At 42.2% G+C, this 25,169-nt stretch overlaps 1 protein-coding gene across 1 annotated transcript in view; it reads right to left on the bottom strand.

Annotated features, from left to right (window-relative positions):
• Positions 1-9,900: 9,900 nt before the first annotated feature.
• Positions 9,901-25,169, bottom strand: part of rel (REL proto-oncogene, NF-kB subunit) — a 47,114-nt gene continuing 31,845 nt past the window's right edge. The window contains exons 6-11 of the mRNA XM_033025160.1: positions 21,330-21,470; positions 20,400-20,504; positions 17,588-17,803; positions 14,702-14,773; positions 12,598-12,690; positions 9,901-11,817 (exon numbers count right to left, since the gene is read on the bottom strand). Coding sequence (XP_032881051.1) covers positions 10,991-11,817; positions 12,598-12,690; positions 14,702-14,773; positions 17,588-17,803; positions 20,400-20,504; positions 21,330-21,470 — 1,454 coding nt within the window. The 3' untranslated portion in view covers positions 9,901-10,990. The remainder of the gene's footprint in view (positions 11,818-12,597; positions 12,691-14,701; positions 14,774-17,587; positions 17,804-20,399; positions 20,505-21,329; positions 21,471-25,169) is intronic.

A 25,169-nucleotide genomic window follows, 5' to 3' on the forward strand; every position in this document is an offset into this window, starting at 1 on the left:
CAGAGAATAGTAAGATTAAACGAGAACTTACCAGTTTGAAGTTTGATCTTTATTTTATGAGGAGTTACGTCGAGTGACTACGTGAAGAAGGCCGTCCAGGCGCACGCGCGTCAAACTTCAAAGCAGCGGTGTGAAATCACAGATGATATACTCCGAAGCATAATAGTAAGCTACGTGATGCAAACTTAACTTACCTTTGATCTTGGAGCGGAGACTGCGGGACCTGGAGCTGGGGCGGCTGCCCGGAGCTGATGCTGTGGCGGGCAGTCTCGGAGCGGAGACGGCGTTCCGGCTTTAGGTGGCGGCGACATCGCCACGGAGGTCCGCTGGACTGGAGAGCGGCATCTCCGTCCTGGATCGATCGCCTCAGCGTGGAGGGAGAACAAGGAGGGAAGAGACGGAGACTAAGACTTTGCCTCCATCACAGTGAGGATGTGCTTGGTGAACTCACTGTGGTGGATGTTTAATTTGTGTTTATTGTATGTTTTGTTTTTATTGGTTCTGTGTATGACTGCAGGCAACATAATTTCGTTCAGACCGAAAGGTCTGAATGACAATAAAGGAATCTAATCGAATCTAATCTAATCTAATCTTTATTAGGGTGGGAGCGGAGGGCACGTAGTCCCTCGACGTAACTCCTCATAAAATAAAGATCAAACTTCAAACTGGTAAGTTCTCATTTAATCTTACTATTTTACTTCGGAGTCACGTGAGTGACTACGTGAAGATTTTAAAGCTTCTGTGATTTCAACCTACCCCCAATTTGTAAGTAGGACATATCTGATATGTTTCTTTCAGAACCAGAACCACCTACCTCAGGGTTTACCGGTGTCACTTTTTGTACCTTGCCCCTTGTGGGAATACCATGTCCTCCACGTTCTGGGGTTGTATTCAGTTCCCCGTCGGTATGGATATTGCCTTCTAGCTGTGCTGCCAAACATCGGTGGCTTCATCATCCCGATGGTTATTGATTCTTCGTTGAGAACCTTCAGTTTTCTTTGGCAAGCTCTACTCCAAAGAGTAAATGTGGCAATTGTATATTAGATGGTTTACAGAGCCCTGCAAACTTAGGATGTATGTTAGGTCTTATCACAGATTTACTCCAAAATGTGCATTACACATCATTCCCATCACATCCTGTTGTGACGTTGTCACATTTCCTTCTTCCAGATCTCTGGCAAATGCCGTAACGCTTGACCCCATTCATTTTAATACCCGCTGTAATCTCATTTCTTGAGCTTTTACTTCAGTGCCCATATAATTCCACACTGCTTTGTAAACAGCTGGAACTCCTAACAGAGCACAGTTCTGCGGGATTTTATATTTGTTCACAATTTCATCCATCGTTGGTCTTCCAAATGATGGGAAAGCAGGTAATTTATACTCTCTGCTATCTCCTCTGGTAGAGGTTGTCCCTTGTTTCTGGGACTAGAGAACTTTTGGGCCAGCCCTGGCACGTTTCTTTTTTGCATTGGGCTCTGGTCCTCAACTGATTCGTTATCAGAGTATTCTGGATATTCCTCCTCATAATGGGTTTCACCTGGATTTTCATATCAGGTATTACATGCGATGGCTCTATGATAGGCCTACGCTTTTTTGTCCCTCTTTGGGGTACATCAAGCTCTTCCATTGAGCTGTATATTGGCAGCCCACTTTTGGGTGCTCCTCCATATTCTGGGTCTCCTGTAGACCAACGCCTGTATTGTCTTTCAGACATTTCTGGTGCTGCCTCCCTGTCAGGTCAGCCCATTTATTCATCTTTATCATCAGGCATTACGGTCGCTGACTCAAATCTGGGCCAACGTTTCCCAGAGCCTCTTCTGGGTGTTCCATGCGCTGGCTATTTAAGCCCTCGTTTTTTATACTCCTTCTGGAGTTTGTTTTACCCATGAGGAATTCCAGTTTATAAATTCTATAGTTCAGACTCCTCCGAGTCTTCCAGGCCTATTATTTCTTTAAGGCCTTGCTCCCTGTGGGAGTTTCAACGGGACTTTTTTCCCCCCGTGTAAAAATTGTTATTTCTTTACAATCGACTTTTTAGTCGGGCACCCGCTACTCTCAGACAATTTGTCTTATTGAGTGCTTACTGCGGTGCGCTTAACATTCTTCCTCCCACCTTTCTCCATAAATAAGACTTGCCTGTGTCTCTGCACGCAGTCTCCACGGAGAAAAGCAGCCTGAAATGAAAGTAAAATACTTACGTTCAGGTTTTCCTTCACTCATCGCTTGGAGGTCCGTCTTCCTACCGCGGTCGCAGCGCAATACGTCTGACGAGATGACGCGCGTGCGCCTGGACGGCCTTCTTCACGTAGTCACTCACGTGACTCCGAAGTAAAATTCCACAGATTCACAACCCTCTGTGTGAAAATGTTTTTCCTCATCTCCGTTCTAAATGGCTTACCTCTAATTCTTAAACTGTGGCCCCTGGTTCTGGACTCCCCAACATCGGGAACATTTTTCATCGTTTTTTCTAACGCTCACTTGCTTCTTGGAATCACCGTCTAAAGAATCTCAGTATTTTCTCTTTGCTGCTTTATATCGTAAACAGTTAATGAACCAATACAGTAGGCATTGCAGTTTCCGCGTGGAAACACCACAGAGTTGTTTCAGTTCTACCTTCCCTTGTATGGGCGGACTTGTGCTTACACTTGCACCATGGCCGGCACATGGACCTTGCTTCGAAGCCTTAGCTAGGGTTAAATGTCAACAGATTGCACAAAACAGGGATCAGCACCAACAACTGCAGGTGTAATGCTTTTGGGACAGAAGGAGACGTCCCTTAAGAACCAGTGCCACACACAATGCCACCCTGGGAATTTCAAGTACACTTGTGCTTTTGTCTGGTTTTCAGAGCGGCACAGCGGTAGAGTTGCTACCTTACAGCACTTGCTGCGCCAGAGACCCGGGTTCGATCCCGACTACGGGTGCTGTCTGTACGGAGTTTGTACGCTCTCCCCATTACTACGTGGGTTTTCTCTGAGTTCTTCGATTTCCTCCCACACTCCAAAGATGTACAGGTTTGTAGGTTAATTGGCTTGGTAAATGTAAAAAATATCCCTGGTGGGTGTAGGTTAGTGTTAATGTGCGGGGATCGCTGGTCGGCGCGGACCCGGTGGGCCGAAGGGCCTGTTTCCGCGCTGTATCTCTAAACTAAATTTTCTGCTGCTGTTGATGATCCACAGTCCCTCACTGTTGCCCAGCTATACTTTGCTAGATCTGTTCTGATCGGTGAGACTAATACACTTGCCTTGGGTTTGTATACTTGGTATAAGTGTAAATTGTCCCCAGTGTGGGTAGTGTGTCAGCTTGTGTTAATGTGTGGGGATTGCTGGTCGGTGTGGGGATTGCTGGTCGGTGCAGGCTCGATGGGCCGAAGGGCCTGTTTCCGTGCTGTATCTCTAAACTAAACTAAAGGAAGCGCCAGACCACCAGTTACCGGGCAAAGTGGTGGTGGACCCGTGTAATATTCAAAAAATCTGTATATCTAAGGCAAGTTACTTAAATGGAACAGTAATAGAATGAAAATAGTATAACCAATTTCTTCAACAAATTTTCAGATATTGGCAAATGTTGTCTGAGGAAATGTAGCAAACACAATCCAATAGCAGCTTTGCAGAGGGCAGCAACTGATCTGTGACTGAGGGCAGGAGAAAGATATCAGTTATAACAAAACGTTCAACTCCATTGTTGAAATATTTTCTCACGAGACGCGTTACTTTGTACTGTCATACTGCAATCTGTGTCTACTACGCATATCTTTTAGGTGTAATACTCTGCTTTGTAAAGGAAATGACTGCTTCTATTGACTGGCTGTACAATAATTTAGATGAAGAATTTAATTTTACTGGAATTTTTGCTTGACCATGTCATATTTGTAAATTAAACGTTTTGATAATCTCTCTGCAGTTCTTATTTTCTGATTAAAATAAGATGTTTATATTTTGACTCAGAATTAATTCATTGCAAATAATGTGATTATTGTTTGACGTGGTTTATACCGAGAATAGAAACGTAGAAAATAGGTGCAGGAGTAGGCCATTCGGCCATTTGAACCAGTTATGCCTGATAATCCTAAATCAGTACCCTGTTCCTGCTTTCCCCTCCCATATCCCTTGATTCAGTTAGCCCTAAGAGCTATATCTAACTCTCTCTTGAAAACATCCAATGAATTGGCCTCCACTGCCTTCCGCGGCAGAAAATTCCACAGATTCACAACTCTCTGGGTGAAAACGATTTTTCCTCATCTCAGTCCTCAATGGCCTACCCTTTATTCTTAAACTGTGACCCCCTGGTTCTGGAATCCCCCAACATTGGGATTATTTTTCCTGCATCTAGCCTGTCCAATCCCTCAAGAAATGTATATGTTTCTATAAGATCCCCACATTCTTCTAATTTCCAGTGAATATTAGCCCAGTAAGAATGATTTGATACAATTTAGTCTGTTTTCTCTTTCACCCACCAAAGGATTCATTGACGTACCCATACCTGCTTTGTCGAGACCAGGTAGACAGAAGTGCTGGAGAAACTCAGCGGGTGAGGCAGCATCTATGGAGCAAAGGACATAGGCCATTTTTCTGCCCGAGTCCTTTCTTCAGACTGATGGCTTGTAGACACCAGCGCCCTCTGCTCCACCTTATACTTGCTGACCTCTCCAGATAGTGCATCTGCTGGGTCACTTAATCGATTGAGGCTCCATTAAAACACTATTAAAATGCCCATTTCCATCTGAGGAAAAATACTGTGGTGTTGTTCATTTTCTTTATCCAAACGCTACAATTGTTACCAGTTTCCTCTGCATTAATGTCATAATAATCATGGTTACTAGTGGCTGCTCAAAAAATGTTCATCAAGTTGCAGCATTAAGTTACACACTAGGTTAAATGATAACAGTTGTGTGTTCATTGATTTTATTTAATTGCCCAATTTAATTCCTTGAAATTGTTTTGCATTGTTCATTGAATATTTCCACTTCATGTAGTGGCATAAAAAGGTGGTCAGGCACTATTGAAGGTTGCCTAATATTGTGGGTAGACAAAAGTGCTGGAGAAACTCAGCGGGTGCAGCAGCATCTAAGGAGCGAAGGAAGTAGGCAGCGTTTCGGGCCGAAACCCTTCTTCGGCCTAATATTGTGTTTCAGTAAACTGTTACATGTATAACCTTGTATAACATGGCTAGTTTTTCCAATTTGAATGTTGGAATTGCCAACTGATCTCAGCGGCTTTTGATTGTGTTTCACATATAGATGTTTGGTTTAGAGATACAATGTGGAAACAGGCCATTCTCCCCACTGGGTCGGCACCGACCAGCGATCCCTGCACATTAACACTATCCTACATGCACTAGGGACAATTTTGCATTTATACCAAGCCAATTAATCTACAAACCCATACGTCTTTGGCGTGTGGGGGGAAAACCGAGATCTCGGAGAAAACCCACGTGGTCACGGGGAGAATGTACAAACTCCATCCAGACAGCTCCCGTAGTCGGGATGGAACCCGGGTCTCTGGCGCTGCACCACCAGGTGTGTTCGAATAAAAGATTTTCTGCAGTGAGTAACTATTGAAGAAATTCAGACAAATCTATCCTAGTCTGTACTGCTGTCCTATGTATTTCTACACATCGAGTACTGCAGGAGTCCAAGAAGAGGCAGAACTTCTGTTGCATCCAAGCAACAATTTCTAACTCAGACATTGCCATTTTTACCCAATTCAAACTTTTACTAACGGTGCCTGCTGCAATGTCACATTAGCTGGGATTATCCAACTAAAAAAAATGAATACAATGAGATAGATTTCAAACAAATTTTATTTGAAAGATACAAAAAAATAAAGTTAATAATGACAGAAGGTAGACAGAAATGCTGGAGAAACTCAGCGGGTGAGGCAGTATCTATGCAGAGAAGGAATAGGCGATGTTTCGGGTCGAGACCCTTCTTCAGACGGAGGGGGGAGGAATGGAAGAGGCGGAGACAGTGGGCTGTGGGAGAGCTGGGAAGGGGAGGAGAAGGAGGGAAAAGCAAGGACTACCTGAAATTGGAGAAGTCAATGTTCATACCGCTGGGGTGTAAACTACCCAAGTGAAATATGAGGTGCTGTTCCTCCACTTTGCGGTGGGACTCACTCTGGCAATGGATGAGGCCCAGGACAGAAAGGTTGGATTCGGAATGGGAGGGGGAGTTGAAGTGCTGAGCCACCGGGAGATCAGGTTGGTTATTGTGAACCGGGCGAAGCAATGGCCAAGCCGGCGCTTGGTCTTTCCAGCATTTTTGTCTACCGTAGGCGGGCGGCGCGACTCTTGTCAGCAGCGGCCTCTGCAGCCCGTCTGTGTTTTATTTTTTGTCTCGTTTTTATGTAGTTTTTGTTATTTTTTTTGTTTGGGTATGTGTGTGGGGGTGGGGGGGGTAACTTTAAAATCTTTCCCTGCACGGGAGACCCGACCTTTTCTTTGTCGGGTCTCCGTTGTCGTTGGGGCTGCAACGTGGAGCGGCCTCCAACAGGAATGACCTGGGGCTCCAGTTGTGGGAGTGCAGTGGAGAGATAAGTTTTTTTGCCTTCCATCACAGCGATGTGATGGATGTTTGTGCAAATTGTGTTGTGTCTTGGGTCTTTTTGTTTTGTAATGTATGGCTGCAGAAACGTCATTTCGTTTGGACCTCAAGGGGTCCAAATGACAAATAAATTGTATTGTATTGTATTGTATTGATTTTAAGCATTTGCAGTTCTTTCTTAAACAAAGTTAATAATGACAGTAATTATATGTTAAAGCATTTTGAACGTCAAAGTGAAAAAGATTTGAGTGGTGGTGGGAAAGAGGGATAACATCATGTGCCTGTGAAATACTGATTTAAAAATCTATACTGCCTATAAAGAGTAATTACAGCAAGCAATATTACAATTCTACATTCAAATTACCAAAAATCGGGGTTTCTAAGTTGAGAACTTTCCTTGTGAGTAGTTAGGCTGACACAGTCATTACAAACATTAAGGGAAGCCCCTTATACAATTACAACTTTACAATCAAAATTCATAAAATCTAATTTTCTAATGAACGTCATTCTATCACCTTGAGAACTTAAATCAAAAACTAGGAACAGATCACAATTCATCAAGATTATTACTAACCACAATCACAGCGTTGACTACACTGTTAAAGTGGTGATAGAGATGTAATATAATGAATGCTTATACAGTCAAACAATAGGATTTGGATAGTGGCAGCAAAAGGTTCAAGATCGCACTCAAAACAATGTTTTTTCGCCGCAGCTCATTAAATATTACGTGAATTGAATTCATTTTATTAGCCAAGTATTTATACAGTGGAATTTGCCCTGGTGCTTTGCTCGCAAGCAACATGATATATAGTAGACAAGTAAAAATAAAACATTATAATTTAAACATGTGACGAATGAACCAATACAAGATTGTTGATATTTCAGCTTTGCTGATTTACAAATGTTCGATTTTGTTAGTGCATACCCGTGAAATTGGTGTGGATGCTTCCTTAGTGACCAGGAAGTGATCCTTTTGATTTTGTGAAAGGAGAGGGGAATGTGCGACTGAGGGCTGCTAGAATCTTGTTGAAGCCAGCAAAGATTGTGAAGCATGACTCATTGAATGTGGAGTGCAGTGTGGTGAAAGGCAACGGCGAAGTAAACTCAGTCTCTGCTCTGTGCAGGACATGGGATAAGAGGAGATGTGCGAGAGATTGATGAGACATGATCAATGACCTGGTCATCGGCGCTGTCCAGTGGTCGGTAGAGGGAAAGCCACCATTCGGGAAGAAATCCGTATGTCTCCAATGGATATACAAGATGGCAACACATCTTCTGAGAACAGTTAAGGGCCTGTGTAAGATGCGAGTTCACCCAAGAGCGCTCCAGAGTTTAAAATATATATAAAACTCGTAAGTACATAGAATGTATGTAGCGGGTAATTCGGAGCCCGTGGATGTCTCGTAGCGGCTCGTAATGCTAACGGCAGGTACTCGGGAGTAAAAATACTCGTGATGAGGTACCACCAGCTTGATTTTTTTTTAAAACTTGGGAGAGCTCTTGGGTGAACTCGCATCGTGGGACAGGCCCTTTATTAGGTTGTAATAAAAACCTACTCACATGCATCACGTTCTTAATGAAAGCATTTGCACCAGTATATTCTGTACAATATATAGGCACCATATTCGTCGCTTTTTATTTTCTTTCAATTATTATACTATAGACAGACATTCATAATAGCAAAATAAAAACACAGATGCTCGAAATCTAGAACAGAAACAAAACACTGGAGGTGCTGAGCAGATCCTGCAGTAGCTACAGAAAGAGAAATAGTTAACTTTTCAGTTCAATGACCTTGCATCAGAACAAATCAAATGGGATCGTATATTCTGCAAACAATCATCATGAGATGATTCAGAAATAATTTTTTTGATGCAAGGCCATAACCATGAAAGCATAACTGCTTCTTTCTCCACAGATTCGACCTGATCTCAGTTTTTCCATGATTCTGTTTTTAACCACATATGCAATCTTGGTTATATCTTGCAACGTACAAGATTTTTGTGCAAAAGTTTGCAGCATAAAACTCCAATAAAACAGCCATTGCCGATTCGTGTTGCACCTTTATAAGGACACTAGTAGATAATAATAATAATAATGAATGGGATTTATATAGGCGCTTTACATCGCATTATTCATTCACTCCTCAGTCACACTCGGTGGTGGTAAGCTACTTCTGTAGCCACAGCTGCCCTGGGGCAGACTGACGGAAGCGTGGCTGCTAATCTGCAACTACGGCCCCTTCCGACCACCACCAATCACTCACACACATTCACACACAGGCAAAGGTGGGTGAAGTGTCTTGCCCAAGGACACAACGACAGTATGCACTCCAAGCGGGATTCGAACCGGCTACCTTCCGGTTGCCAGCCGAACACTTAGCCCACTGCGCCATCTGTCGTCCCATATACTCTAACGACTATCACATTACTCCATTACTGCTTGTGGCATTTAGCTCAAGTTGTTGACAAGATAGTACAAGACGTAAGGTCTCTTTCTCAATAGTCAGGGTCTTTCTTTGATGCTTCTTGAGCAGCATTACTACTTCATTCTTTCATCATCGTTGAAAACATTAGCGACGCAGTGGTGCTGGTTTCTAACGGGAACGGTGACGGACGCACCACACATCTCTGTCCTCCAGTTCCTGCGGACTTCCGCCACTGGAAGTATCGGATTTTGGCAAGTGTGCTTTATCACCATTCCTTACAATGCTGTGTACTGAAGTGTGGATGGCCGTTGGCTCGCGAGCTCATCCGCCCTTTGACAAGGCATGTTTTTGGTCCCGCTGGGGGTCCACAGCCCCCTCCTCACCTGGCAAACCAGGTGGGGGAGACAGTTTAGTCGCTGACTATCTGACCATGGAGCAGGTAGTACGGGATTACATGGTACCCGTGGAGGGGGGGAAACTCCCCCTGACCTGACATTATTACTACAACCCCTTTTGCCCTTAATATGCCAATTTGTTTAGGTTGAATCTGTAGGTTTTTATTTGCTTGGCTTCTCACACAACATTAATAACCAGAGATGTGAAACCAAGTTCATCTACACATTCTTATTATATTCCAGCAGATCAGTAGTATCTTTTCTCTAATAAATAGTGCAACATTTCATCCAGATTTTTAGCACTTCTTGGCCATCTGAGTCTCAGACATTGTCACTTGGTTTACATACTTGTGGATTCTTGTGGATTTTCTACCACCCAAGCTATGTGTGCTTGTATTCACATTCATAGCACCTTTTAGTATGTTCACCCGACATAGTCTCTGACATTAGACACAAAAAGCTGGGTGTAACTCAGCAGGTCACACAGCATCACTGGCGAAAAGGAATAGGTGAAGTTTCGGTTTTCGGAGAATTTAAGAGGGAGAAACATATTATTTGCCAAATCACAATTCATGGAATTGTTTTCCCTTGCCAGCATTATTTTTCATTTTTCATTTGAAGTTTGGGCTGTCACTCCATTTCAGATTTTCTCTCCTCTTTCTGGCCTCATCATCTTCCTTTGGTTTCATTGTTGCTGCTTCTATTTCAACCTAAAACCTGTATTTCTTACTGAAAGTTGTGACCAGCCAAATCTTGAACAGCCTTCAGTATTTTAGTTTCTCAGATTACACCGACACTTTGCATGTTCTGCACCACCAAAATACTCTCATTCCCCACAGTTTGCTGAGAGAGAGAGAAGAGAGGTCCTCTCGTTACAAATGCTTAGGACATCACAAGAAAGCCAAGGTGAAAATTTATACATTCATATTCTGTAAAATCCCAGTTAATTTTCTCTTATAATTATTATTACTGAACAAGGTTTCTTTCATATCCTACAAGCTGCAGTACATTGGGAGCAGCATGTAAAGTTGGCCACAAAACTGTTAAAACCATGATAAAAGCTTCAAACAAGATTTTGCTTATAATTATACAACCCAGGTTTCAATGAATATATTTTTTTTAAAACAGTCAAATGGTAAACCTCCATTCCTTGGTAACTGGGAAGCAGTTCATGAGATAATATCCAATATTGTGCACATACCAGGTGTAAGATTTTTAAGTCTGCTGGCATACTCTAGCTGGCTGTATCAAATCATTTTGGCTGAGACAAGCTTCACGATTCGTCTGCCTGACAATTCTTTCAACACATTGAACTTCATGAGCAAGGGATATTGCAACAGGTCAGATAGTGATATTGTGCATTTTCTAAAAAACCGCGATGATGTGTGATTAACACACGTTAAAATGCTGTGTTGCATCAATCATAAAATTTATGATCATTGATTAAAAAAAAGAATCAACCAGATGTTAAAAATGAGACAAAGCATAAAGCAGTTCTTTTGTACTGCAGTGTATATAAACAAATGACTGAGGAATGTATCTATATTCAATCCCCGCTGTAGACAGCAACTGTTTTTTCCCAAGCGTTCGTTTCGAATTTGCTTGAAGTAGAAACATTCAGTATCTCCAGAGGTTTCCATTATTAATGAACTCCAGGTCTACATGGTCAGAGATTGAGGTTGTACACTCACTCCCTTCAGCTCCATCAACACTGTATAAATCACTTGCCATGAGGTCCGTTATCTGCATGCCTCCATTGAAAGCCAGGTCCTTGTTCAAATCTCCAAAGACACCATTAACACGCATGCTAACAGGCAGTTGCAAATTTGCTTGAGCAGTTTTGATGGCAGCGTTGTTTCCCATGGTATTATTTGCCAAATGAACACCCTGGTTGGAATAAGATGGTTGCTGACTTGATGATTTCCAGAGATCCGACATGGACACAGCTTGCTCGCAGTTTGTATTTACCAAATGCATCTCATTATGGTTCATGCAGTTATTGGAAAGCATCTGCATACCAATGCGAGGGCTTTGACTGACGATAGTATCAGCTCTGCTGAAAACACCAGGTTGTTGGATCTGTTGAGTTGCGATGCCATTGCTGTCAGTGTCATGTCTAAAGCCCGCCGATTGTAACACACAGTTCTGGTCAGGTGGTTCCAAACATTTCAGCACATCTTCATCAAGCACTGGTAATGCGTTACTATTTCCCGTTGGGTGAAGGTGCAATTCCATTTTGCAATCTGCAGGCATTTGAGACCAGCTTTGAGCACCAGCTGTTGATATGGCCGCAGGTACTATTGTTGGCTGGCTAGACGAGAAGATCTGGTTTGAATTTGCAGTAACTGTGCTGTTATAAATGTTAGGATTTTGGTTCTTGCAATGCTGCTGTGACGTTGATGCTGCATGCATCTGTTGTAGTCCAGAAAATAGATTGTGAGGCTCTATGAAATGAGGAACCAAAGTATTAATTATACAATGATGTGGTATAACACCTTAATAAATCTATAGCGATCCAAGTGACAATGTTGAAACTGCTCAAATATCCAACACTTAATGGTTTAAAAATAAATCTCACTCCATATGCACAGTACAAGTTTGCAGGTTACCTTAATAACTAGAAAATATGCTGAGTAAAAAAAAACTGATTCATTTCAAAATTTAATGTATAGGTGCAAATAATTGTATTGGCTATATTTGATTCAATCCATTGCATTTGTTTCTCAAAGTTACAGTATTATACTACAGACTTGTTACATGATATTAAAATCTAATTTCCAAAATCCCACGTGATATGGTGATATTATTCTCGAATTCTTTATCACGTGTCAGGGGCAGAATTAGGCCCATCAAGTCTACTCTGCCATTCAATCATGGCTGATCTAACTCTCCCTCCTAACACCATTCCCCTGCCTTCTCCTCATCACCCCTGACACCCGTACAAATCAAGAATCTATCGATCTCTGGCTTAAAAATATCCCTCGACTTAGGTTCCACAACCTTCTGTGTTCTTATGAATAATAGCAAAATACCTCTAATTGTTTCATTGAAAATTGTCAACGTGTTTACAGTCACCAGGAAATGCAATTACTTTGATTTTTCTACGAATTCCAGAAAATGTCCAAATTTGCAATTTTAATATATCGGTTAGGATGTAAAAGTGGTCTCAACCTAATAACTACAGATTAGTCAAAATCTGTGCATTTATTGACACGGTCTCCTACCTTGTTTAATTGCGTTTGAGGGTAGATACGGTCTTCTCATGGAAGGTAAACCAACAGAGATCTTGTCTGCTCGGTTTTGGCTCAATTGTACATCTATGATATTTCAAAATAAACATCAGGTTACAGTTGGATTTTGAAACTTCCCTGATGTGCAGACGCTACAGAATAACATTAACGTTCATCTGAGTAGATCCTATTGTGCAGAATGTTAACACTTTTGTATAACTCATGGATATAGAATGACGTCCAAAATGTGTATCGGAATGACGTCTTGTGTCAGAATATTTACAGACTCGACCATACCACATGTGCCATTGTTACTTTCAACAGAGAGCAGAAATGAACCAGGACACTATCGGCACAACATTAGTTTATTTTGAAAGTATCCTTTGTTGAGAGTAACAGGACACATTGGTTAACAGTCCTGTTGGTCACCAAAACATCTAAAAGTGGGTTGCACTTGGGTTTTTGTCAGTCTCCCTACTTGCTTCCACTATCTGCACCTTGTTGCAGTTTCTTTCTGGTATATTTCTGGTGCAAGTCATACTACTGAAAAGCATGATGCCAGGAAAATATCTGACACCTTTTTATGGGTATGAAGGCATGGAAAATGAAGTTTTCCTCAGGCAAAATTGGCAGAATCCCAAATTAAGCTGCCTCCTTTTTTTATAGTTGGGAAAATACCAATTGGAAATTGGGGGCCACGGTGGCGCAGTGGTAGAGTTGCTGCCTTTAAGCCCCTGTCCCACTTAGGAAACCTGAACGTAAACCTCTGGAGACTTTGCGCCCCACCCAAGGTTTCCGTGCGGTTCCCGAGGTTCCCGGAGGTTTTTGTCAGTCTCCCTACTTGCTTCCACTATCTGCAACCTCCGGCAACCACCTGCAACCTCCGGGAACCGCACGGAAACCTTAGGTGCGGCGCAAAGTCTCCAGAGGTTTCCTAAGTGGGACAGGGGCATTACAGTGCTTACAGCACTAGAGACCAGGATCGAGCCCGACTATGGGTGCTGTCTGTACGGAGTTTGTATGTCTCCCCATGACCACATGGGTTTTTTCCAAGATCTTCGGTTTCCTCCCACACTCCAAAGACGTACAGGTTTGTAGGTTAATTGGCTTGGTATAAGTGTAAATTGTCCCTCGTGTGTGTAGGGCAGTGTTAATATCCGTGGATCGCTGGTCGGTGCGGACTTGGTGGGTCGAAGGGCCTGTTTCTGCACTGTATCTCTAAACTAAATTATATGTGCCTCAACAGATCTTGGTGGTTTTGAAAGGCTGATAAAGCACATTTTGTTATAATGCCCCAGCCATTTGTTTCTTAGCAAAACTCAAATTGCATTGATGAGGATTAAAATATGAAATTAATATAGATTAGTGTTATACAAATATAAAATGGGAAAACCATTTTGTGTCAAGTCAAAAACAATAGGCAATTGCCAATGTTAGATAAATGTATCTCGATTTGAGTTCACCACTATCTGTTTGAAATAGACAGCAATTTAGGTATATGCATTTGTCATGTGTAATGATTTAGTTCTTTAATTGGATTGTGTGTCCCCTTAATCCTCCTCTACCATAAAAACACAGCCATTTTCATCAGGCAAAAGGCCACGAGAATGCTGAGCAACAGCAAAATAGTGTCGGTTTCTGTATCAGCACAAAATTATGGAACAAGGCAAAACAAGTTCATGAAACTTTAGTTAGTTTCTGTTTAGTGTATTGTCACGTGTACTGAAATACAGTGAAAAGCTTTTGTTGTGTGCTAACCAGGCAGCAGAAAGCCAATACATGGCTACAATCGAGCCATTTACAGAGTATAGATACATGATAAGGGAATAACGTTTAGTGCAAGGCAAAGCCAGCAAAGTCCGATCAAGGATAGTCCGAGGGTCACCAAAGAGGTAGATAGTAGTTCAGCACCTCTGGCTGTGGTACGACGGTTCAGTTCTGAACTTTCACCATAAATTTGAATGGTTAGGGTCAGTTTGAGAAGGGGTTGGAAAATGAGGCTTTTCTGGGATGTGATATCCACAGCTCACAGCCTAACATCATCCCCAAACTAAAATGCAATCAACACACTTGGGCTATGTATTTAACATGTTCTTACCTGGTGCCCAATCCTGCAATATCTTTTGGAAAACATCTGCTGTCCTCTTTCTTTTTTCAGAAAAATAGTTATCTGTACAAATAGAAAATGAACAATGGAGTTGAAGGAATGAAACATATGGAAAAATATCAGTAAAATTGCAGAGCTTTTTGCAGGCTTCTCTAGATTGGACAATTTGTCTTTATAAAGTATGTTTGACATAGAAACCATCTTCACATGAACATCATGCAAAATTTAACACCCGAACATTAATTAATCAATATTCTAGGTCTTTGTGGTAAAGCCATCATTCCCACAATAAAATAAGTAAATAAAATTGTAACAATAAGAAAAGGTAGGGACGATCGGCATCTTTCTCAGCAGTTTACAGCAATTACAGACATTATATATAATTAGCATCAAGGTAAAGAGCAAAGTTACATGTGGTCATGCAAAGGCAACCACAAAGTGCTGGAGTAACTCAGCGGGACATGCAGCATCTCTGGAGAGAAGGAATGGGTAAAGCAAAGGGTTGTATGTCAGCTTGGTTTGGGAAGAGATCTGCCCAGACTGCATGAAATTTTAGGGAGTCAGAGGCGTCGCTGGTCCATCACACAGACCACCACTGACTCCACCTACACTTCACGCTGCCTTGGAAAAGCTACCAACATAATCAAACGTGTCCCACCCTGGTTATTCCTTCTTCCCCCTGCTCCTGTCCACATGAAGGTACAGCAGTTTGACAGTGCACACCACCAGATACAGGAACAGCTTCTTCCCCTCCGTTATCAGGCTTCTGAATGGTCCTTCCATAACTTAGGGTACAGTCTAATTCACCTCTTCCCCATTGCAGACTTTGATTAGTTTAGAGATACAGTGCAGAAACAGGCCCTTCGGCCCACCGAGTCCGTGCTGGCCAGCGATCCCCGCACTATGTCTATGGGACAGACGCGCTACAATGCTGAGAATTATTTTCTGCACTTTGTATCTTCCCTTTGCTCTGTCTATTGTACTTGCGTTTGACGTCACTGTATTTATGTACACTATTATCTTCAGTCTGAAGAAGCATCTCAACCCAAAACATCGCCAATTCCATCTCTTCAGAGATGCTGCCTGATCCACTGAGTTACTCCAGCATTTTGTGTCTACCTTCGATTTAACCAGCATCAGCAGTTCTTTCTTAAATGTATTATCTTATCTGTCTGGATAACATGCAAAGCAAAGCTTTTCACTGTACCTCAACACATGTGAGAATAACAAACCTAATAACCTCTTCTCTAAAGAATTATTATTTCCAAAGCTATTCTTTGTAAATGGCCCCGAGTGACTGAATCTGGGGAAGTTAATGGAAATGTGGGGATGTTTAATCTGATTTGCATAGGAATAGTAGGCCAAAGGCCTGTTTCCCTATTTTACGATTCAATGACAAAGTAAAATCAACCAATGTAAGAAAAGCGGAAAAAAGTATATCTGCCATTGTGATTAGGTTCAGCTCTGATGCTTTCCAAAGTTAAATAACTTGCCAACACTTGATTCAACTTTGCATGAAAATTCTTTGGCTCAACACAGTTCAACCCCTTCATTTGATGGGGAAGAGAAAGCAGAGCACATTCATGTACTGTAGCATTCTGAAAGTTTAATAGTAGTTGAAAGCCTAGATTCCAAACATTGAATTTCTAACCACAGCTGAATTATATGGACTTAGCACAGCACAGTGGCATAGCGGTAGAGCTGCAGCCTTACAGAGCCAGAGATCCCGGTTCAATCCCGACTATGGGAGTTGTCTGTACAGAGTTTGTACGTTTTCTCTGTTACTGTGTGGCTTTTCTCCAGGTACCTTGGTTTCCTCCCACACTCCAACGCAGGTTAATTGACTTTGGTAAAATTGTAAATTGTCCCTATTGTGTAGGATAGTGTTAGTGTATGGGGTGATCACTGATCAGCGCAGTCTCAGTCGCATGTTGTATCTCTAAAGTCTAAAGTCCATTGTACCATGGACATTTTAGTTTAATGACTGTGCAAGTACCTGTTAGTAAGTATTATGCCTCATGCATTCGATTGAGTTCTTTTAGAGGTAGTGACCAAGTGGATTGATGAGGATGTGGCTGATGTAGATGGTATGCCTAGGAAATTTGCAGATGACACTAAAACTGGTGATATGGTGACGAAGGTTGTCCTGGGTTACAACAGGATCTAGATCAACTCCAGAGGTGGGCAAAGGAACACCCGAGGAAATGTGACTTGGATTGATGCCAAGTTTGGGAACTTAAATCAGAACATACACAATAAATGGCAGGGCAGAGTGGTGAAGAATGCAAATGCTCCACATGCCTTCATCAGACGAAGTATTGAGCAATGGAATTAGAATGTTATGTTTACAGTTGTGGAAAGCTTTGGTGAGGCTAGACTTGGAGTACTGTGTCTAGTCCGCTTGCCATGCTGGAGACATGATAGGGTTAAGCTCGAGAGGGTGGAGAAGTCGTCTGGACAGAAGATCTTTAGTTAGAAGGAGAGAGTGGATAGGATGGGAGTATTTTCCTTCGAGTGAAGGGAGCTGAGGGGTGACATTGTAGATGCTTATAAAATGATGAGAGGCCTTGATCTCAAGATTGGGGAGTCTAAAACTAGAGCACATAGGTTAATAGATGAGAAGAGAAAGATATAGAAGGGATCTGAGAGACAGATTTTTCACGCAGATAGTGCTGGGTACACAACTAGAGCAGGTGGTGGCAGCTGGTACAATTACAACATCAGAAGGCCTTTGAACATATTCCTGGATAGGAACGGTTTAGGAGCATCTGGGCCAAATGCAGGATAGGCATTGTGGTCGGCATGGATGAGTTGGGCCGAAGGGCCTGTTTCAATGCTAGCTTCTGAGAATCTGTTTCTGAGAATCTATGCCTCTACCTCTTTCATCTGGCAGGTATCGGAACTCCATAGGCTGACTGACTTCTTGATCCGAAGGTCTGCGAAGTTGCATCTTCACTGATACAGGCTCGGTGATATTAGTTTGGCAATATGCTGGTGTTCGAAAAACAATGGCAACCTGCCGATGGACATCAGCTTGGGAAAACGACCCTTTAGCCTCCCAGTTAGTAGTAAAGAAGCGAACTTCAATGTCATCTATAGATATAAATGCATAAGCCTCGTTAATAGACAATAGACAATAGACAATAGGTGCAGGAGTAGGTCCTTCAGCCCTTCGAGTCAGCACCGCCATTCAATGTGATCATTCCCAATCAGTACCCTGTTCCTGCCTTCTCCCCATATCCCCTGACTCCGCTATCTTTAAGAGCCGTATCTAGCTCTCTCTTGAAAGTATCCAGAGAATCGGCCTCCACTGCACTCTGAGGCAGAGAATTCCAGACTCACAACTCTCTGTGTGAAAAACTGTTTCCTCATCTCAGTTCTAAATGGCTTACCCATTATTCTTAAACTGTACCCCTGGTTCTGGACTCCCCCAACATCGGGAACATGTTTCCTGCCTCGAGCGTATCCAAACCCTTAACAATCTTATATGTTTCAATGAGGTATCCTCTCATCCTTCTAAATTCCAGAGTGTATAAGCCCAGCCGCTCCATTCTCTCAGCATATGACAGTCCCGACATCCTGGGAATTAACTTTGTAAACCTACGCTGCACTCCCTCAGTAACAAGAATGTCCTTCCTCAAATTAGGGGACCAAAACTGCACACAATACTCCAGGTGTGGTCTCACTAGGGCCCTGTACAACTGCAGAAGGACCTCTTTGCTCTTATACTCAACTCCTCTTGTTATGAAGGCCAACGTGCCATTCGCTTACTTCACTGCCTGCTGTACCTGCATGCTTACTTCCATTGACTGATGAACAAGGAGCCCCAGATCCCGTTGCACTTCCCCTTTTCCCAACTTGACACCATTTAGATAACAATCTGCCTTCCTGTTTTTGCTACCAAAGTGGATAACCTCACATTTATCCACATTAAACTGCATCTGCCATGCATCTGCCCACTCACCCAACCTGTCCAAGTCACCCTGCATTCTCATAGCATCCTCCTCACAGTTCACTGCTACCCAGCTTTGTGTCGTCTGCGAATTTGCTAATGTTACTTTGAATCCCTTCATCTAAATCATTGATGTATATTGTAAATAGCTGCTGTCCCAGCACCGAGCCTTGCGGTACCCCACTAGTCACTGCCTGCCATTCTGAAAGGGACCCGTTAATCCCTACTCTTTGTTTCCTGTCTGCCAACCAATTTTATATCCATGTCAGCACTCTACCCCCAATACCATGTGCCCTAATTTTGCCCACTAATCTCCTATGTGGCACCTTATCAAATACTTTCTGAAAGTCCAGGTACACTACATCCACTGGTTCTCCCTTGTCCATTTTCTGAGTTACATCCTCAAAAAATTCCAGAAGATTAGTCAAGCATGAATTCCCCTTCGTAAATCCTTGCCGACTCGGACCGATCCTGTTACTGCTATCCAAATGTGCCGCTATTTCATCTTTTATAATTGACTCCAGCATCTTCCCCACCACCGATGTCAGGTTAACTGGTCTAAAATTCCCTGTTTTCTCTTTCCCAGCCTTTCTTAAAAAGTGGGATAACATTAGCTACCCTCCAATCCACAGGGACTGATCCTGAATCTATAGAACATTGAAAAATGATCACCAATGCATCCACGATTTCTAGAGCCGCTTCCTTAAGTACCCTGGGATGCAGACATTCAGGCCCTGGGGATTTATCAGCATTCAGTCCCATCAGTCTACCCAACACCATTTCCTGCCTAATGTGGATTTCCTTCAGTTTCTCCGTCACCCCAGATGCTCTGGCCACAAGTACATCAGTTACTGAGATTTTTGGGCCAAGCAATTATAACTGTGGTATAAGTAAATTGGAGGGAATCTACCCCTTTAAGAATTATTGAATGAAATCACTCCTGTAAATGTCCTCTTCCCATGCTATAACATACGATGAGTGTTTGACTGCACTGGGTCTGTACTCACTTGAGTTTAGAAGGATGAGTGGAGACCTCATTGAAATTTGCCGAATAATGAAAGGCTTGGATAGAGTGGATGTGGAGAGGATGGAATCACTAGTGGGAAACTCTAGGACCAGAGGTCATAGCCTCAGGATTAAAGGATGTTCCTTTAGGAAGGAGATGAGGAGGAAATTATTTAGTCAGAGGGTGGTGAATCAGTGGGATTCTTTGCCACAGAAGGCTGTGGAGGCCAAGTCAATGGATACTTTAAGGCAGAGATAGATAGATTCTTCATTAGTACGGTTGTCAGGGGTTATGGGGAGAAGGCAGGAAAATGGGGTTAGGAGGAAGAGATAGATCAGACATGATGGAATGGCAGAGTAGACTTGATGGGATGAATGGTCTAATTCTACTCCTTTCACATGACCTTATCTGTGTAAGAGGAATGACACTCTAAATTTTGAGCAACACCCAATTATTTTGACCTAACGAGAAATTACGACCATTTGAATTACATCAAACAAATTTAAGGAAATTAGCTAGTTTTATTCAATAGCAATGCCACATGCACCAGCATAATGACACTCCCAGTTCAGTTACAGTACATTTTGAAATTCCCTAGAAGAGTTGAAAAAGTAAGTTCAAGTGGAGGAGGTGCATTTTAAAAATTGCATAACAATTATTTTCAGATATCATATTTGTAACAAACTGCAGAAATACACTAAAAACTTGAAAATCTAAGGGTAATGATTCACCTTTTTGAACCTTGTCACACAATAGAAAAACTTCATCTCCTCCCTTGACAGTTCCAGTGTTCTTATTGACACGACAAATTTTCAATTCTGCCGTGTTTGGTGCCCCTGTAAATCAGAAATGCATTGAAACATGCAGTGGCTACTGAATGATAAAGAATGTACAGGAGAATTTTGCAGATTAATGTATTTCTTTCATTTCAAGGTAGCATTAGTGCAAATGACAAACAAGTAACTCTATAAATGTTGCCAAAAACCAAAGCAAAGCAAGAGGTCACAGCAGGGCTCGGTGTTGGGTCCGCTACCTTTCACGTTATATGTCAATGATCTGGATGATGGAGTTGTTGGCTTTGTGGCCAAGTTTGCAGACGATACAAAGATAGATAGATGGAGGGGCAGGTTCAGGAAACAGGAAGTCTGCAGAAGAACTTGGACCGGTTGAGAGAGCTGGCGAACAAGTGGCAAATATAATGCAGCATAGCAAAGTGTGCGGTCATGCTCTTTGGTGGCAGTTAGAGAGGACTAGAATATAAAAGCAAGGATGTAATTTTGAGGCTTTACGAGGCACCGGTCAGACCACATTTGGAGTATTGTGAGCAGTTTTGGGTGAAGGAACTGCAGACGCTGGTTTACTCCGAAGATAGACACAAAATGCTGGAGTCGCTTCTTCGGTCTGAAGAAGGGTCTCGGCCCTAAAGATCACACATTCCTTCGATCCAGAGATGCAGCCTGTCCCGCTGAATGACCCTAACATTTTGTGTCTATCTGCAGAAGCTGGCATGAGTTGGCTATGAAAAGGAAACAGAAGATTTAGTCCAAAGACAATCCCAGAAACCAATTCCGAAAGCTGAAAGTGATCCCAAAGTTACCATGTTTATGCTATGATAAATGCAAAGACAAGGTGATTTGGCAATCTGGATGTTTGAGACTCACTGTTGTCAAATATAGGGTTGGAAACAACTGGTGGAAGAGCTCTTGTGAAGCTGCCATGTTCATCGGGGAGAAACACCTGGAAGCACAAGCTCACCACGTTCAGGTCATAGCTTGCGATCTGAAGCAGCTCTTCCTGTGGAACTGAATGAATGAAAAACTTTAATTTTCATGTTATTCTCAAACTGCTAACTGGTTCATGGTTGAGAAACAAGGAACTGGGGATGCTCCAGTTACAAAAAGAAGGACACAAAGTGCTGGAGGAACTCAGCGGGTGAGGCAGCATCTCTCAAGAACATGGATACCTAATGTTTCTGGTCGGTCCCAACCTGAAACGTCACCTGTCCATCTCCTCCTGAGATGCTGACTGACCTACAGTTTACTCCATCAGAAGTGTTTCATGGTGTTGTGATGATATTCTGACACAAAGTTAAATTCCTTAAGGGCCTGTCCCACGATGTGAGTTCACCCAAGAGCTCTCCCGAGTTAAAGAAAAAAGTCAAACTCGTGGCACCTCATCACGAGTGTTTTCTTTACTCTTGGAAATTTTTCACACTGTTGAAAAAGCTTCACGAGTTTCCGCGTTTCCCGAGTACCTGCCGTTAGCATTACGAGCCGCTACGAGCTCCAACGTACCCGCTACGTACATTCTACGTACTTACCACGAGTTAGATTTTTTTTTAACTCGGGAGAGCTCTTGGGTGAACTGGCATCGTGGGACAGGGCCTTTACATGACAAATAAAGATTGTCATTTTCAGTTTTGTTTTATTTTGGACCATTTGAATCAAATGTCTAATTTTAGCAGAAAAGTTTGGTTCCGTTTAGTTTGGAGATACAGCGCGGAAACAGGCCCTTCGGCCCACCGAGTCTACACTGACCAGCGATACCCCTACACACTGGGGACAATTTACAATCTTTACCAAAGCCAATTAACCAACAAACCTGTACGTCTTTGGAACGTAGGAGGAAACCGGAGCACCCGGGGAAAAACCCATGGGGTCACGGGGAGAACGTACAAACTCCGTACAGACAGTAACCGTAGTCAGGATCGAACCTGGGTCTCTAGCGCTGTAAGGCAGCAACTCTACCGCTGTGCCACTGTGCCACCACGAAAGGAAACAAGACAAATCTGATCAAATACTCTGGGCAGCTTTGTTCAAATATTTTTCAAACACTTACACGGCATCGAGAACTGAAGGAAAACTTTGTGACTTTAAAATAGACTCTACTTATGAATATGTTATAACATAACTAAACATTGTACGTTTCCTATCCTGCTAAGATTAATAAGCTGCCCTTTTAAAAGACCAAATTGCAGAAAGGTGAAATAATACTCCAGCAACATTAACCCCCTCAGCTCGGTGACGATCACCGCCACATGATTCATTGACGTCAACTGACACCCAAAGCTACCCAGCCGTATCTACGCCCCACAACCATGTAGCACAACTGATAAGGTCAAACCATAAATGAGGTTACACTTCCTTTTTGAAATACTGCATCCACTAAAATGCACAATTTATCATAGTGAAGTCATTCCACCCCCGGCTGTGAGTAGGCAATGTTGATACACACCCTTGATGTATCTTTTGCTTTTAGTTTCAAACCAATCTACGCAAGACGTGGAACACCTTCTGCTAACGTCAATTATAATTAAACCCAAAAAAGGTTAGCAGCTGAAAAGTATGTTTAGCATAAGAAAATCTCCAAATATACTGCATGGTGTTATCTTTGCTCCCATTACGGGTAGAGTGACATTTACAGCTTTTTAAACACTTGCAGCAACAATAGGATACAATTATAGAATTGGGTGCAAGTTAAAAATGTCCAGTATGATCTTTAATATTACAAAGTTTGGTCATTTACACTAGACATTCTTTCCCATATCAACCCCAATAAACAAAATGGCAGTAACTGCAGATTAGAAGATTATATTTTCATGATTGTGTACAGCTGCATAAAGAAAAAAGAAAAAATAAAGAAAAAAATTACTTTTTCCAAATATTTAGCCTGGGCAATAGAGACTTAGGAATTGAAATGTGACACCACATTTAAAATTCCAAATATAATATCCATTAAAGCATAACAAACTACATATTTTCACAAAAAATAGACCCACATAAGGATTATCTATTCATTTTGTATATTAATCAAGTAATGCGTGTAGTATGAGAGCCAACTAGATCTAAATCGGTAACTTTGGCCATCTAATTGTACCCTATACATGGGCCGCATATAGCAGAATGCACAACAGGTACAAATTGCAGTTATTTAGTGCAACATGGAATGGCAAATAAACAAATCTAACCAAATCTGGTGAGCATACAATTCAAAAGTTATTGGTTAGTGGCTTTAAAATAGCCTTTTATCCATTTCCCCTCCATATTAACCCTGCCATTTACACATCCCCATCGCCCAAACGTGTGCAGCAAGTTGTCATGCCAATTGTGGATGAGCATTGACAACCTTGGGCATGGATCAAGTCAGTTTGAGCAAACTTCTCTGGAAAATGGACACTTTCCATCACGGTAATGCCACCCGGTACAATACGTTGCTGAGGCATGAAAGAGAACAGCTAAAATGAATTCCAATTTGATCTGTTTGGTTCATAAGTTTATACGATCTCGGAGTACAATTGCCTGTTTCCACCCTGGATCTCTAAACTAAACTAAACATTTAAACATAGAAACATAGAATATGGGTGCAGGAGGAGGCCATTCGGCCCTTCGAGCCAGCACCGCCATTCATTGTGATCATGGCTGATCGTCCCCTATCAATAATCCGTGCCTGCCTTCTCCCCATATCCCTTGACTCCACTACCCCCTAGAGCTCTATCTAACTCTCTCTTAAATCCATCCAGTGATTTGGCCCCCACTGCCCTCTGTGGCAGAGAATTCCATAAATTCACAACTCTCTGGGTGAAAAAGTTTTTTCTCACCTCAGTCTTAAATGACCTCCCCTTTATTCTAAGACTGCGGCCCCTGGTTCCGGACTCGCCCAACATTGGGAACATTTTTCCTGCATCTAGCTTGTCCAGTCCTTTTATAAGTTTCTATAGGATAACCCCTCATCCTTCTAAACTCCAGTGAATACAAGCCTAGTCTTTTCAATCTTTCCTCATATGACAGTCCCGCCATCAATTAAATCCACTAAATATAGATTACATGGGTGAGGGGAAACTTCAGCCCGAAAATGTTAACCTGCTTCACGTAAATGCAATTTTGAATGTTCCCCCTGTATGTTATCAATTCATGTTCCCGCTCATCAAAATGCAACTGGGTTACTAGGTTCCAACATATAAAAGTGTGCACTGAAGAGCTGGAGTGGAGGCTGGCTTGGACAACTATCAAGCCATTTCACAAACATTTTCTTGCTTCTTTTTTTCTGATGTACATCAGAAGGATGTAGCATCGACTTTCTGCACAATAGCGTGTCTTCAAATGTAAATATGCACATGGGTTCAAAAAGATGCAACATAAGGCAGCAGCTTTGCCAATCAGCTGATCAAAACCAATGGATTTACTCCCAAAACGAAGGAGGAATAGAAACAAAGAAGATCTCAAAGTTAGCTGTTGCAATGAAAAGGATCTCACAACAGAATCATGGACTGCATAAAGATTTAAGTTTAGTGTTTGCCACTCGTAAATTCAACCAGAGACAATGGAAAATGTGTACAATCAATTTTGTTCCAATGTCGCCACTAGAAGGACTACATACAGTTGATCATCTCACACAGCCAACACATCAACTACATTGAGCACCCAAGATAGACACAAAAAGCTGGAGCAACTTTGTAATCTCATTGGAAATATGGTTGAAAACCTCCAACATCTCTGGAGTGA

The sequence above is a fragment of the Amblyraja radiata genome, chromosome 8, assembly GCF_010909765.2.
Source record: "Amblyraja radiata isolate CabotCenter1 chromosome 8, sAmbRad1.1.pri, whole genome shotgun sequence".
NCBI classification, from domain to species: Eukaryota; Metazoa; Chordata; class Chondrichthyes; order Rajiformes; family Rajidae; genus Amblyraja; species Amblyraja radiata.